The sequence below is a fragment of the Struthio camelus genome, chromosome 9 (assembly GCF_040807025.1).
Source record: "Struthio camelus isolate bStrCam1 chromosome 9, bStrCam1.hap1, whole genome shotgun sequence".
NCBI classification, from domain to species: Eukaryota; Metazoa; Chordata; class Aves; order Struthioniformes; family Struthionidae; genus Struthio; species Struthio camelus.
In genome coordinates, this window is record NC_090950.1 from 28,631,336 (window position 1) to 28,647,790 (window position 16,455).

Genomic DNA, 16,455 nt, shown 5'->3' on the forward strand with positions numbered 1-16,455 from the left:
GAGTAATTGGAGCTCATGAGACTCTACAGATACAAAAATCATAGGAAATAAATAATGAAAATAAATCTCATTCCTCCCTCATGAGGGCGTATAACGCCCGTATAACCGTATACACCCGTATAACGCCCTCATCAAAAAGCAAGCACAACTTTTGAACTCATGGTGCTCTAAGTGATGAAGTTTCCATGTTCAGCTGGAAACAGGTGAATCCTGAATGTCATGCAAAGTCTCGGTGGAGTACAAAGCTGTTTGCTAGAAGAGGCACATGATGTGCTATATGCACTCACTGCTACGGCTGCGTACACTCGCATTGTTCTAGTTCATCACCAGTTGTGACAGGCCCCTAAGTCAGCCAAGGCCTTAAGGGAAACATCCATGCTTTTTCCTTAGAACGTGCCCAAGCCATCCAAAGGGACCTGAATCTCTAGAGGTAAATTGTGCTTTATCACAAATAGGAATGACAAACATCTTAAGCAAAAACAAAACAAAAAAAACCCCAAAGAGTTTATGAACCAAAATGCCCCATCTTCTCCCTAACTCTGGGAGAAAGGGGAGGGGAGCAAGAGGGATATTTCCTACGGGCTTGCTCTCAGTACAGAAGCTCTGGTGGACTTTGTGCATTGCAAAAAACTACCCAGTTCCCTCTCTGGCAGCATGAGAAGGATCTTTCTGCCTGTTGCCTCTGAGGCTTTGGAGAATATATCCTGCTTTTTGAAGTCTCCCATCTCCTACTTGTGTTGCTTGCTTTATCCCGGCCTCTCTCCTCTCGCTTCCCCACTTTCTCCCTAGCAGACTCCAACAGAAGCAGCCAAGATGGGAGCCTTTCTCCCTGTTGCCCAAGCAAGTCTTATTTAAGGCAACAGGGTATAGAGTAACATATAACAATGCTATACGAGAAAATGGAGTCTGTGCACTCCTGTTTAGCGGAAAGCGCCTCTGGTTTCCAGCAGGTGCACACACAGGGCTCAGGCACAGCGCTCAGGTCCAAAGCAAGAACCAAAAGGGCTGTTGCCCAGTGTGCTGCTCCCGGAGCCCTCCGAAGACCGCTGCTGTGCGACAAGGAGACCCCTTCTCTCAGAGAATACCTCCTTCCCAGCAGTCTTAGAAGATGGGAAGGAAATAGACTTAACGCTCAGTCTTTACTTGTAATGTCTTTTCCTGACAGCTTCAGCCTGTCTGGTTCAGCCTCCTTCTTTCCCCAAATTCTCCTTCAAAGACTATTCCTTCAGTTTGCCACTGCTACAAAAAACAGTGGCTCTTTCACTCACCAACTCTGTGTGTCAGCGTGAGCTCCCCTCGCTTGTCGTCATCCTCGTAGAAGGGGTCGAGTGCAACCGCGTAGCGAAGGAGCTGGGGTGGGTGTCTGAACTGCAGACCAGGAATCCCCGCAAAGCCCACGTCTGCCTCCACCTCGGCACTGCCTAGCGCTAGGACATACACAGCATTAGGACCCGAGCCTGTCTTAATTTGCGAGACCGTCCCCATTTACAACTTTTCTGTTAGATTTTTCAGCTGATTTATCTTATGGTCTGCATTTATAAACGGAGATTCCATTATCCAAAATAGAGAAAAAACCACAATGCTTCCCTTTCTTTTCTTCTGGAAATAAACTCTGGACCTGGGATGATCTGGAGCTCAGACCAAGGCCATCTTTATTATTGTGCTAAATTTTAAATTGGTAGTTTAATTTTCCTTAGCTGAAGTTTGAGACTATTTGCAGTTAATTAAGGTCACTACTTTAGCTTGTTTTGGAGATCAAAAATATAGATGAGGCTGGCTGTTCAACTCATCTTCAAAAACTAAAATCGGAGCCTTAAAATGATGGGAAATCAGTTAGCTTTTTTTTTTTTTTTTTCTGCAGTTAGACAAAATATCAAGCTCTGGCCCAAAGTTTAGTAGGTATTAAACTAGGTTATGAAACTAAGTAGCTAGGCTAAACTCTTTTTCTGGTTACATTGGCTGAAATCCAGAATCACGCCACTGACCTCAGTGGAAAGCTTGCAGTAGTTCATCACAGCAGAATTTGGCTTTTTTTCCCCCCCACAGGATATTAAACTTCTTGATAAAACAGTAGAGAAAACCGTCAAAATAGTATTTATTTCTAAAAACAGAAGGTTTATGTTTTCAGGCATGTCCAAAGGATATAAATGTTCACCTTCCATTAATTTCTGACAAAGCCAATTGTTTGAATATGAACTTGGGATCTCCGTGCTGCATATAGTGCTACCCTGGCCACGTTTAAAGATGGCTCGAGTTGGCGTCCCAAAGTCCCAGGGTCTTCGAAAATCCTGGTTCTGAATTCACATGCTCAATGAGGAATATTTAAAGGCCTTCAACGTGTAAAAATAACTTACCAATGCAGGACTGTCTGTTAATACCAAGCCTGTAACCCTCCTTGCATGCACATTCATATGATCCCAGAGAATTAACACAGAAATGGTCACAGTCACCATTATCAAGACGACACTCATCCACATCTAGAAAACCAAACATAAATGCTAATTAGGCACAGGTACGTCTGAGTGGATAGGGCAGCCTAAGCCTAGCTGCAACTGAAAAATTACTCTGGACATATGAAAACCCTGTTTTCTTAGTACTTTGGGGGATCTCTGTTTCTCCTCTAGTATTGAAGATTTCAGAGCAATATGCAACAGATTATTTCATCTATATTTTTGTCTTAAGTAAAAACAGCTGCTTTAAACTGTTAAGCTCAGTTGATGATCCTCTGGATAGGTTGGGGGCTCTTCTTTTGCAGAAGCAGTCTTTAAAACAGGTCAGTATAGTGTTTGTGCAGAGAGAGGAAGAAAAGTTTCCCTGTGCTGACCTGTCTCCCACAGCCCCACTTGTCCACGCTGGACGCCGAGTTATTACTGTAGTTCAGTTTCAGAAAATGGAAATCACATTTGTAAAACCTTCTCAGCAAAGCTGGCATACGGCCGCCAGTTCTCTCATTGGGGAAACTGCTAGAGAACACTGGAATGAGCTTCGAAGGCTTCTCTTCCTTGCTCTGTTGTGCTTAGTTAGACCGAGGCATCAGGATTAAACCACTTACCGTCACAGCCACAGCCATCGGCATTCAGCTGGAAGCCCGCTTTGCAGGCACACTCGTAGCTGCCTACGTAGTTGATGCAGAACTGGGAGCAGCAGGCCTCGCCGCTCGCGCACTCATCCCGCTCTGCAAGGAAGGGGGCAGCTCAGCGCAGCCCCCAGACACAGTCTGTGCTGCAAAAAAACCGCTCCCGAGGATCCACGCTCAGTGACTGCTATGAACGCGCTACTGCTCATTTTAACTGTCACAGCTTTGGTAGGTAGCTATTGCGCTTTTCAGCGAATGCCTTTCAATTTCTTCCTCTCCTGTTGCCCACATAAAATGTTGTTTGAATCCTGACAGCAGCCTGGCTCCTGCCTTCATCCACAGCAGTGGATATGCACCACGTCTAGGGATATGCATCCTGTCTGCAAGTCTCAGATGCTACCAGGTAGTTGATAAAACAGACGACATCAGCTAGGTCTCACCAGCAAATAAATGACACCTATTTAACAGCAATCTATAGATAATCATTTGCCCTTTAGCATGTTCAACCATATTCAACATAAACTAGCAGTGAAACAAAGCTCTGATCCAACAGAGTATTTGTCGTCAGGGTGAACTGTCAGGCGCAATTGTACTTTTTGATTACGGATAGGCCATTGCCTTATTGTGCCTTGTGTCCATCTGGAAATTGGTATGGTTGGAGCTGCTGTCCTGATGATTAGATACAAGAATCAAGCTGCTATCTTTTAACTCCAGGCTCCCAGCTGATCTCAGCCCTTTCAGTCAGTTGAGCTATTCAGCACCCATTCAAGGGGTACCTTGTCAATGCTGAGTTTGCAAAAGGCTTTTGAATATCACCTAGATGAGCAACCACAGATGTGAAAGGTCAGTGTCTCAATTAACCTTGGAAAGAGTATCAGCATTATTAGGAAACACTGACAACAGAAAGAGGAGAAAGAAAATGTAATTAATCAATCGAGGTGACGAGGTCAGCATGAAAATGATTAATGCAGGTTATTTGAACATGGCATGTTTTCCAGAAATGTCACGAGCAGAGCTTCTCTGCAATATTTCAGATGATATCTTGCTCTGGGTTCTGTTAAGAGCCCATTGTCCGTGCAGGAATGTGAAGCGTGCATCCAACAAATAGGAATTTTTTGCTGCTAAGAACAGCTTTTCACTTCCTCAGCCTTGCCAAAATCTTCACCTACGCGCTCACTTCCCTCGCTGTGGCCAGAGTAACTGTTTTCCCTCTGAAATCTCCATTAGCAGGCCTCTGAACAACAGCCTGGGCAGAATGCTACTCTAAGTCCTTTCACATATACAGAGAAAGGAGACTGGAGAATCCCGCTCCAGTCAATCTCTGCTCAAGCCAGGGTCCAAATCTGCCTTCCTTCCCTCTTCTCCTCCCTTTTTCAAGCTCCGCTGTCAACCACCCTTACAGGCCTCTATACTTTCCTTCCTCCTCTGCTTGCTCATCTGTCCTGCACTTGGGTTTTTTTGATACTAGTCTGCAACGTTTCTCCTATTCACAAGATTTCCTGCCCTCTAGCTCTCTTCAAATCTTACTGTACTTTTCTGTGATGCCTGTTCCTCTGGGGTTGTTTTCTCATCTTGGCTATTCTTTAAATTTTTAATGGCACAGTGACAGAAACCCTAAAACAGCATGAAATACAGTTTGCATAGCAAAAGCTATAAACACAAAAAATCACATCGTAAAATTGTATAAAACATGAAGGAATTTTTAAGCTCTTCTCTTGAAATAAAAACAAATCTAATTCTACTGCTTTCCCTTCTGAAGTGTAACTTCTCACACAGTTAGAAGTGCAAGCTCATCAGTGAGTAAATCTGATGGAAATAGAGCAGCTTCCACAATGCTCAGTGGAGCCCGCATGTGAAACGCTTCTGAAAAGCAGTCCTTACACTCACAGCTAGAGCCAATCTTCTCCTCCAACAGCTGGCTGAGGAATGTAAGGAGAAAAAAAAAAAAAAACACAAAACCGTTGCTTAGGCTGTACACAATGAAATATTGCCATGACAATTTAAGTTGCACAGAGGTGTCATTTTAATTTGGGAAGAAGAAACTCTTCTCCTCATAAATTAATAATCCCATCAAATGCACACAGAAAGGCAAGCTAGAGCACCGACTAAGGAAGTGCCAGAGGACAATATTAATTAAAATTTGTAAGAGAAGGGAAGGGGAGGGAAAGGTATTTCCTCCAGTGACAGCTCTCCTCCAGACGTCCCCTGGCAGAGGAGACCCTCCTTCCTTCCGACAGACCAGCAACACCTCCTCCCTTCTCCTGACACGATGCAGGATTCATCATAAATTACCTGTGCATGTTTTGCCGTCAAAACCAAGCAGATAGCCATCATTGCAGGAGCAGCGAGGCCCAGCGGTTGTGTGCTCACAGCGATGAGAGCAACCACCGTTGTTCTTCTGGCAGCTATCGACAATTTCCATTTCGATGCCTTGCAGAGAGATGAATCAAAAGGATGTTAAAAAGCAACTGTGGGAGGAGAGTAACTGGAGAATAACCCTCCTGCAAAAAAGCATCCATAAACTGACTGCTGTAGCAGGTAATATAATATAAGCTAGCACGTACACCAGAGAACAGCAAATTTTTGAGTCACTGAACACTAGATATATGTCTTCTTGTGTCATAGCAGTGGATACTTTCGACTTCAGTAACATGAAGCTGGTTCACCATTTTAGTAGTTGACCTGTTGCAGTAGTATTCACAGGTTTCTGGAGATTTATGTTTTGTTTGAACATAGCAGTGAGTTCTGCCCTTGCCCCAAAGGAGAAAAGGAAGCAGTTGAGAAATCCTGACAGCTAGACAGAGAGGGCTTCACAGCTGAATCTTATTTTCCAAAAAGCAGCCTTTAGCTTTGTATGTGAGTGGGAGTCAGTTTCTAAAACATCCACCAAACACAAATGCCTTCTACATTTTCATGGCAGAATTCAGGCTCCCAAGGCCGATAACTAACCAGGAGCACGTAAGATAACCTGCATGTTTTGGCCCTTCGATGCTTGGTCGAGGAGGGGTATAGCAGCTCCTTGTGCGTATGGCAACTCCAGTAAGACTTTGTTCAATACCTTATGAGTAAAGATAGGACGCCTAGTCGCTTGCCCGCTTACCCTGACAGAGACCACCCCAACCTCTGTCAGTTGGTTGCACTGCACGGTCCTCACAAAATTTGGGCCAGGTCCTCTAGAAACTCTCATATAGGAAAGGAAGCATCTTTCCATCTCATTCCCACCCACATACTTCAGGAAACAATATCCTTAACACTGAAAATAAACTGTCATGGTCATTTACTGTGTCTGTCTTAGTTCTTCATCAGTTAAACTGGAATAACAGTACTTCCATATTTCTCAGGGTAAAGAGGAGAATAAATAAAGAATGCAAATTGCTCAAAAATTGCGATAATTCTGATCAAAAATATATGCAGAATGGTTTAATTTTAGGGTTTGTTCCCTAATAACATAGGGCACAAAGAACAATGACCACAGACACTCGCTGAACATTGCGAAAAATTTTTTCGGAAAATCACAGTGAAATCTAAGCAGTCCAAACCACTTTTACTGTCCCCATAACAGATCATTTCCTATCTATACATTAATTGTATTTCCTCTGCCATTGCACTATTCTCAGGTCCCCATCACTTACAAAATAACTCACCAGTATCTCTCTCTAACGCTTGGTTTTTGTTTTTAATTTATGTCAGTGCTTTGAAACTGATTTTCTTCCTTATTGAATATTTCTTACACATAAATTCTTAACGAATGCATTCATTCTCTGGCATGTAGGATATTTTCCTAAGGAAATTCTGCTGAAAGTTCTTGCACAGTATTATTAGGTTGAACAATCTTTGCCTGCCTCTTTGCTAAAACAGGTCACGCTTTTGTCTGCATTCCAGTGAGCTTATGTTAGGTCCATAATAACACCAGCTCTTCCACACCACCTCCTTTATTAATCTAAATTTACCCTCAAGGGCAGCCCAGGACTACAAGTCAGTCCCCTTCTCAAAAAAAGCGGTGTTGCTTAAGAGACCTTGCTGGCAAGTATTAAGTATGTGAGGGGGGACAGCAGGGCTCAGCATTGGTTCAGTTTGGGAAATTTTAGTTGTATAACTACTTTTTTCAGCCCAAATTTGCTTCCTTCCTTTTTTTTTTTTCCTTTCTTTTTTTTAATAACGTCTGCTTAATAACGTCGATAATCTCAGGAGAAAACGTCAGTAAACCTTGACAGATAAAGATGAGAGCAGAACATCAAGTTGGTTTTCTCTTACATCAGATCCGGAACACAAGAAAACTGGGAGATGGGGACAGGAGTGAATACATTTCATAGAATAGCTGTCTTTTTGGTAGCTCTGGAACAGAATTCACTATACTCTGAAGAGAAACCAGCCGGGCTACTTGCTCTTTGAAATGCAGTAATTAAGAACAGTGTACACAGGCTTAAGAATGTATCAACTGCAAAAGCGGCAACAGCATACGCTGAATAAAATGATATTAAGCTTGAGCTTTTGCATGCATTTATTTTGCTGGGAGTTCTAATCTAACTGAATTAAAAATGAAGCATAGCATTTTCCAGATAAGATAGCCTGAAAAGCATAACTGCAAAGCTGTCACTTACGGTAGCACTGCTTTCCATCAGCCCCCAGCTCAAAGCCGGGATTACACACACAGGTGAAGGATCCTGGAGTGTTCACACAACGATGAGCGCACCTGGCTCTCCCTTCTGCACACTCATCAATGTCTGTGAAGCAGAGACATCCATTTGGATATTAAGATAAAAACCAACATCACTCTACACCCATGTGGATATATTTCCAAATGTCCACTGAAAAGAGCATCTTGATGTTAGTCTGCGCATGGCAGCATCTAATGAATCCAGAAATGCTAAACCCACAGCACTGCTCCCCAAAACTATTATTTTTTTATTTTAATACTGCTGAACCTGAGCCCCTCAAAATGAATATTTACAATATTAAACATTATATTTTCAGTGGCCAAACAGCCACAGTGGCTTGTTTATTGTTAACGTACCACGAGCAACTGGAAAAGAAGCCACCTGAAAAACTCAGGAAAAAAATATCCTAAAAATATCACTAGGTCCTCACAGCCGTGACATTTAAATTGATGGAGCAGGAAATATCTGATTACTTCATCAGTGACAACTGATTTGGATTAAGTAGTGGGTAGTTCTCAGCAGGTACGATGGAGACAGACCTTCTCTGTCACACCCCTGAATCTTGCAGTTTCTTCTACATAAAGTCCAGCTGAGAGGCAGCTACTCTAATCAAAGGAGTGTCACCCCATCTGCGAGAAAAGAAAAAAGGTGAAGAGCTCTGCATGCAGAGCCTGTTCTTCACAAAGACCTCTGTCAAGCAACCTGTTCCTCATCTTTACGATCTACAGTCTATATTTGCAGGTAAACGCCACTAAAGTCATCCATCTTCTAAAAAGCTCAATGGCAGAGCATGAGAATAATTTTAATGAATAATAACAAAAAAAGGAAAACAAAAAACGTTACTAAATATTGCTGCTGTAGAGTGTAGCTGCAGAAAACACCACTCTCTTTGCAAAGGCCGGCATCACCTTTCACATGCCGAACACCTAAGTGACTTCCTGCTACTTCTCTTGTTCTGATACTTTGCTTGCAAAATATAGATTATCCAATGCAATGACCATGGGTCAGACTGTTTCTCACACAGGAAAGAACTTCAGGTGGGCGGACTGTTATTTTTTACCACAGCAAACCACTTCAAAACAGTTTCTTTTCTCTATATGCTATAGGAAGTCCCATGCAATGAGACGAGGAGGTATTCTCTGCTACTCTCATGGACTCCTGCACTTGAGCACAAGTAGGTTTTTGAACACAATCAGCCTACTTGCAAAAAGGGGCCCCAGGCATTGCAAAAGCCTTTCATGAGGTCATGAAAATTTAAGGGTGAATGACAGCTTCTCTGAAGCAGCAACGTGTGTAGTTGCTGCTCAGAATAAAATGGGTTATTTTTCCTTTTTCTGTAATTAATTGTCACTTTGCAAGTAGAATATGTTGGCAAATGTTGTAAGTGTTCTTGTTTTTCTCCTTCTCGAGTAGAAAAAAAAAAAGTTTGGAAAACCATACCAAAGCTGCTGTCCTGCATACATTTCTTCATATCCTGTAAATACAGCTAATAGCTGAAGTATGAGCTCCCCTGCCCTCTGCCTCCTCCTAGCTTGGTTTCTGAAAAGTCAAATACTTAGCTTGAATTTTGCAAAAGGCATTGAACAATTTCTAGGAGCAAAACCAATAACTGAACATTCACAGTAAGAAATGAAGCTTAATGATTCAAGACTTGCCATGAGGTCAGGAAGAAAATTTGTTCCAATATATAGCATTGCAAGTTATCTGGTGCATTAGGTTATACATAAATTAACAGAATTGTCAACGTGTATCCCGGATAAAATGAGTCACGTTCTAACCCTGTTATTAAATCTACTGCTGTTTGCACCGATTAATCATCACTGCAGTGTCTTGAAAATATTTTAGCTGGTCAGTAACTTTACTGAGCTGAGTAACCCCCGTGAAAACAGTGCAATTACTTATGTGTTCAGTGTTACTCACAGTAGAGTTTACAGGCCTTTGAGTAAAATATTCAGGGCAAGAAGCAAGTACTTTGCTAAGCACTCAGCACACTGTCTAAGACAATGATTTAAGTCTTGCTAAAGTTCTGGCCAAGTTTTCTAAAAGAGTAATTTAAAATTACTGCCTGAATACGTACCCTGCTATTGACAATGCTGTTCAAAATCAGTTCACCATGAAGCCCATAGGTGCTTAGCACTTCATATAACTGATATACTATCTGGCTTCCAAACATCACATTAAAAGAGAAAAGCAGATACTTTGGTCCTTAATTCCCACCGACTGTGCGTCTGAAATCCTTTAGATCCTTTTGAAAATCCAAGACTAAATAGGGGACTTTGGAATTCAACTTTTTAAGCTCCTTGGAAATCTTAGACTTCACAATTTCTTTCTTCTCAGTAGTTTCTCTATTAATATGGAAGCAGTTCTCCAGCTAAACAGCCTTTTGAATTCTAAATAGGTTGTCAGTGACCTGGTTCAGAGTGTCACTTGAACCAATTTTTGAGGAGCTATATCTGGGGCATTATTTTAAAGGCACCATACAAGAATAATGCCACCATATCTACAAATCCAATTGCTACAAAAGCATGATTTAAGAGATCACATGGGGTAATCTTCATTACTAAAAGGGTCCTCCAAGACTACTGGCTGAAAAAAATATCACAGAAAGAACTGTTGTTTCAAAACGCACACATACATTTGTATAACATATTCACTTCCATTTAAAGCTCAGTAAGCCAGAACACTGAATAATACCTCTCTTCCCAATAAGCAGCCCACATGCAGTTTCTTACCTAAACAGGACTTTCTGTCTGCAGAAAGATAATGCCCTGGATGGCACTCGCATTTTGCAACTCCTCTCTCATTTTGACAGATCTGTGAGCATCCGCCAGTCCCACTTGCACAGGGGTCTTTCACTGAAACCAATTAGAGCACACTGTCAACTTAAAGGTCACATGTTTGTCTGAAAATGGTCTTACCTGCCATCGTTACCACTAACAACTAAGATTACTGTAGCTGAAAGAGATTAGCCTGAAAAAATATGTGAAGGCTCAAAAAATATTTGATAGAAGTTGGTGTATAGTTAAATTCGTTGTTTTACTGTACGCTATTTTCTCTGCTGTTGGACAGCGTTTTTCACAGAGCAGGAGAAACATTTTCAACAGTGGGAAAATGCGGTTGCACGACCCCTTTAAGTAAGACAGGAAAAACGCATTTTATTCTTACATTGCTCTAACTGAACAGATTCCAAGTTTCAAGAGTTGCTCTAATCAATGGCAATTGGCATTCCCAGATGTGTGAACCTACAAACATACGTAACAGTGGAGTTTGTCCCAGAATAATGTGTGTTTAGAAGTCGCTAGAGAAAATAAACGGCCCTCTTCAATCTAAAAACATAAAGCACTAACGTTGAACATCAAGATTTGTTTTTGAACAGCGACATACCATATCAAGGATAAGCAGTTCTAAGTGGCAAGTACTTACAAACACATTTATAATTTGCCTGCAAAAGTCTCCACCTCCAAGATTTCACTGTATTTTGTGTGTCTATTCTCTGGAATACATACCTGCACGCGCTCCAGCTGAGAGCATACAGATGCATTTGCCCATACAAATAAAGACTTTGCACACACAAATACAGGCCAACATTGACAACTGGGACTGTCTGAACAGGTCTGATTTGGGTTAAGAGCCAGAGTTTTAATACCAACATCTAATATTCTGCACGAGTTTTAAGTTCCCTACAGAGTACTAGCTATACTAACATGCTGGTGAGTAACATTACCTAGGCAAATTTGAAGGATACTTATGAAAAGGCATCCTCCAGTGTTCTGCTTAGTTTCAAACAAAGCTCTCTAAAAGTTAAGCCTATTTCCTTAGCAATTCAAGCTGTAATTCAGTTTCAAGCCTCTTACTAATTACTGTCTGATTTGAGACATTTGATGGGTATTCCTTGCTCACCTCCAGCCTGCCTGCGGCTGACCCCAAGCATTCACTTCAGCAGTACCTGTCTAGTTTTTAATCATGTCAGAACATGGCATGTCTGAGTAAGAGATACCTTTTATATATATATGTAGCTATACATATATATAGGGGGGTGGAGAGAGATTTTTATTTATATATTATATATTTTGTATAGAGATATTTAAATTTTTTTTTCCATTTCCTCCAATTTTCACCTGCTCTCTACTGCGTAGTCAGTGGTGTTCTCTGCCACTGTTTGATAACAGACAACACTGTCCCAAAACACATACGAATTCCTTCATTTCACCTCCTTGCATCTCAAGAATGTAACCGTTCAAGTCCGCAGGCTGAGTTTGACTTGACAGTATAAAAAAAAATCACTCTTCAGGATGTAGGACTAAAATTTTCTGTTGGACTTTCAACATAGGTTGCAAATAGGTTTCCAAGAGACAGCAGCTCTTCATCCTACGCAACACTTTAAAAGGCTGACAACGGCTCTGCAGTTTGACAATTTCGGTCTACAAAGGATTTAGCTTCAAGCAAGAACTCATTCCCTGGCTGGTATAAAACATTGATTTATTTGCTGGTTCTTTTTTTTTTTTTTTTATTTGGATGAACTAAATGAAGTCGCTATCAAACAGCATCTGTTAAACCTATACATTATAAAGGTTTTCAGAGCTTTAATTAGGCAATGATTACAGCATAGAGTAAAACTTGTAATAATCTCTGGAATGACAAAAAGCAAACGACAAATTATAGGGTAGATGTCAGTAAAACATAGCAATTATAATAAAAACAGGAGCCTTGGAAGTCCTTATACAAGATTAAGGTTTGTAAAAGAAAAAGATCTTCAGGACACAAGGCAACCACTGATTGACTTGTTCTACACATGTGTTCTTTGCTAAGGCAGATTTCAGGAAAAGCTTAAAATAATTAATTAGTGTTCTTTTTCCTACGTGTTTGGCTCTTATTGTTTGACTCAGTGACATTATTGGGTAACAGACTCCATGCTATGAAACTCTATTCCAAGCTGCTAAACACTATAGCAAAAAACATACTAGAACTTCTATGTTTTCTACACGTCCCAGAACAACCAGCAGAATCTCATCTGAAAATGTCACGCTACTGCACCGATTTAGGATGGCAGCAGTGTTCTTGGCACAATGTAATTGTGGATTTTGATCTCTTACTGCAGGTCTATTCTGATATCGGGTGCTGGAAAGTGTTTTATGTCCTGCGGAAAGTAGGGTGCACCTGCAACGCATGTGCTCTGGCCTCTTCCAGACCTTCATCGTATGGTTGCAAAGGACAGGGCCCAGCTCTCCAGTCCTATGTTTTATGCCCTCTAGAAGAGCAAGAGAAAGAGAACTGGTACTCACCAAGCTAGTTTACTTGCTCATAACAACCACGACTTCATACTGGAAAAGACGTAAAGCGGTACGGAGTAAGATTTCCTTCTCGTGTTTGCGGGCGGGGGGTGGGGGGAGGAGCAGGGGGGAGAAGCCGACAGTAGAAATAGCAGCGATTCATGCAGAGGAAACTCAAAGGGGCTTGCGAAAGATATTTGTTCTTTCCACCCCTGGATAGCCCCATGGAGAAGTCACTCCGGCAGATCTTGTGTGTTGCCCATCACTGTTGTACAAGTGGCAAGACCACTGCTGATCACACCCATACCTGCCTTACTTGCAAAACCACTTTGTCCGCCATCATGCCACTCTATCCCATAGTTTTGTTTCCACATTAAAGGGTGTATTACCCTGTTGAACTTTCTCTTTTAATAATCATTAATGCTATAATCATCCAGTGATACAAATTACGATACTAGATAGCCCACTAGAACTTATCCAGCTTGTTTTATATCTCTGCTGTGAATAGCATTAGGTATCAACTTTACGCAACGGAGCACGCGGCAAAGATCTCGACGCTAGTGCAGACCTACATGCTGATAAATAACTCCAGCCTACACCTGCAGGTAAGTCAGCTTGGTGCTGAACTCAGCCTGAGAAGTCCTTGACTTAGTGACCACCAGGTCAGGCATGGCACCATGTATCTGTAGCTGTACAGACTGAGTAGGCTTGGGCGTTTCTGTACCACTTTTCAGGGCTACCGACTGCAGAGTTCGCTCCCAAGCAGGCAGCTATGACAACTCTGCCCCTGCAGCACACAGAGGCCCACTGTTTTAAAAAGCCTCATGACCCTACAAATTCTCCATCCAATTCTTTCTGGTTTAAAATTAAAACCAACCAGGCACACCTCCTCCCACCTTCTCTTTTTAAAATGTCTCAGAACTTCTAACTGCCAATCCAAATGTATTCATGGCCACTTTACACGCATTTGTTCTTGTAAAAATCTTGGCTGTGAGCTTTAAGCAGCACTTTTCTCTCCTGGGTGTTTACTCACTAAGGTATTTATGGAGAAAAGCATCCCACTTGGTCTTCGTTTTGCCAGCCAAGCTCCTCGTACAAGATGTGTTCTCCTTTGTCTGGTTACAGCAGTCCTCCTGGGGCTTTTGGATTTTTTGCCCTATTATATTTTGATTTACATCATCGTGTATGTAGGTGACCAGGCATGCACACAAATCCCAGAAAAAGCCTGACCAGCTCACAATACTGACCTTGCACCTTCTCCATTGTTCTATAATTACTAGCAGTTGCTCATCGTTTGATGACGAACTGCTGCCTTCAGTGGATGCCTGACCCTAATCAGCCCCGTGATGTGAGCAAGTGAGCTGCTACAGTCACCTGCATTGCAGCAAAACCTCACAAATTAGGGGCTCAGTCCTGCTCATTTTGCCACTGACTGAACTGGACTGCAGCAGAAATGGACCCTGGCGTCTGAGACACAGGGTAAAGTTGCACACAAAGGCTTGACCCGAACTAAGAGCTCAACTGTTGCCAAAGGGCAGGACTCCTCCCACTGACCCAGGCACCGTTTCGCTCCCCTCGGCCACGTGCTCCTGGTGCCTTGCAGCCTCAGAGCCTGCCAACTCAACCTCAGCAAAAACAGCAGAGTTTTACACCGGGGTCGGTATGCTGAGCTGGTTCCACCGAGGATGGCTCAGGTGCCAGGGTAGCTAGAGGGCACAAGGCTAGGAAAATGGCCCAGAAGAAGTGGATGAAGATTTCCACCACCCTGTCCCCCACTAACGCTCTCATTTTCTGACTCATTCTGACAATCGCAGGGACAAAACAGTCACCAGCAGAGGATTCACCACCTAAAGAGACAAAGGAGAAACAAGCTGGCTTCAGCCATTCGCTGAAACGCAGCATGCATAATCCCTACACAGAACAGGACGCAGGAAGGCCAAAACTTATGGCCAAGTGCTCATTGTGCACAGCATGAGTTGGAAGCAAGCTGAACAGCAGGATTTACTAACACTTTATACACAGCATATAAAATCTCTGAGCAGAAGAGAAGCCATATGGAAACAGTTTTGTGACAGGAATTTTAGTGCAATAAATCCACAAATTTGGCCCTATCTTTCTCTGGCATATTCAGGGGTACAATGTGCATGTGCCTGTGCAGTGGAAGGAGGGGCATTGCCTTAAAAATTGATAATTTTTTAAGATTTACCAAAACAGCATTAATCAACTCCAAAGCATTTAACTCCAATCCAAGCATTTCTCTTCTATTTGGGAGAGCATTTGTTTAGTAACCTGAAGGGGGATGAATGAATCAGACTGTGATTACAAATAACATAAACCAAAAGCAGATAAAGAAAAGACCTCATGTAGAATAAAACATATTATACAGGCCAACTTTATATACAACTTGGTAAGTAATTAAATGCTAGGATTTAAAATGATTAAGCTCCTAACCTACGCCATCATTGTCAGCATGTGACGAATAGCCAGGGATCTATTAGCCCAATAACTTGTTTGTCATTATGAACGAAGGCAAACTTCACACCTCAACTGTGTATGATTTTAAGCCTGTTAATAAGTGAATCTTAAACCTGCTTTGGCAAACAGGGTGAAACATAAATGAATATAATGCCTAATGGACTACCCTGGGGTCTTTTAACTAGTCTGCAGTTTTCCAGACAGGTAGCACGGGACTTACTTTCACAGGATTTGCCATCCCTCTTCAGCTGGTGGCCTGGTCTGCATGGAGCTGAACACGCTCCTGCTCGCAGCCCCCTGGGCTAACGCTGCAGGAATTGACAGCTGAAGCCGAGGAAGCATTGAAGTAACACACGTCAGCGACCCACCGAATTTATTTCCCATTTCTAATACATAAAGGACAGTAAAAATATGCAATCTTGTAATTTTTACAGTCTCTCTGGACAGCTTTCATGAACGTACCTGTCCCCATCCCCTGCCTGTACTAGTCTCCCTTGCCTTCACAGGGCTTGCTTGCCGCAGCGTCCCACGTTTGCTAAAGCTAGTGAACTGCGGAGAGGTAGGTAAGATCTAAAAGCCGTAATGCTGACTGAAGTACAGCCACCCTTTGATCTGACAGTAGCAAAACACTCAAGAGTCCACTGAGGTAAGAAGAAAAACCGGAAAGGCTCCGCCGGCATTCTTCCATTGTTTTTTCTGACCCTGCTATTTTTGATTAAAAACAAGAAATTGTCTTTCAAGCTTATTTCCTCAGCCTCACGCACAGGAAGCTCTAAGTGACAGGAGTCATAAGCTCCACAGGACTACAGGATGGACACACAAAGTAAATAACGAGGAATAAGACATTCTTTAATACGCCTCTAAAGATGCTGCTTCTTTTACATAGACAAATTAATATTCTTTTTCTGTTCAACATATATCCCCTGCCCCTGGGGAAACATTTCTCTTCCTGCCAAAACATGTTAACACACACCCA

At 42.2% G+C, this 16,455-nt stretch overlaps 1 protein-coding gene across 9 annotated transcripts in view; it reads right to left on the bottom strand.

The window, feature by feature from the left end:
- The window catches only part of LOC104140056 (multiple epidermal growth factor-like domains protein 6), a 214,318-nt gene that overhangs the window by 50,605 nt on the left and 147,258 nt on the right, over nucleotides 1-16,455 (bottom strand). For 7 of the 9 annotated variants that reach the window (XR_011142750.1, XR_011142751.1, XM_068953771.1 and 4 more), the window contains 6 exons: nucleotides 10,467-10,589; nucleotides 7,678-7,800; nucleotides 5,369-5,506; nucleotides 3,053-3,175; nucleotides 2,355-2,477; nucleotides 1,269-1,427 (listed from right to left, as the gene is read on the bottom strand). Coding sequence is in view for 7 of the 9 variants with exons in the window: in XM_068953771.1 (XP_068809872.1) it covers nucleotides 1,269-1,427; nucleotides 2,355-2,477; nucleotides 3,053-3,175; nucleotides 5,369-5,506; nucleotides 7,678-7,800; nucleotides 10,467-10,589 (789 nt within the window). In the remaining 2 variants the exon portion in view is untranslated. The remainder of the gene's footprint in view (nucleotides 1-1,268; nucleotides 1,428-2,354; nucleotides 2,478-3,052; nucleotides 3,176-5,368; nucleotides 5,507-7,677; nucleotides 7,801-10,466; nucleotides 10,590-16,455) is intronic. The other 2 variants (XM_068953773.1, XM_068953772.1) reach the window with 1 other exon arrangement.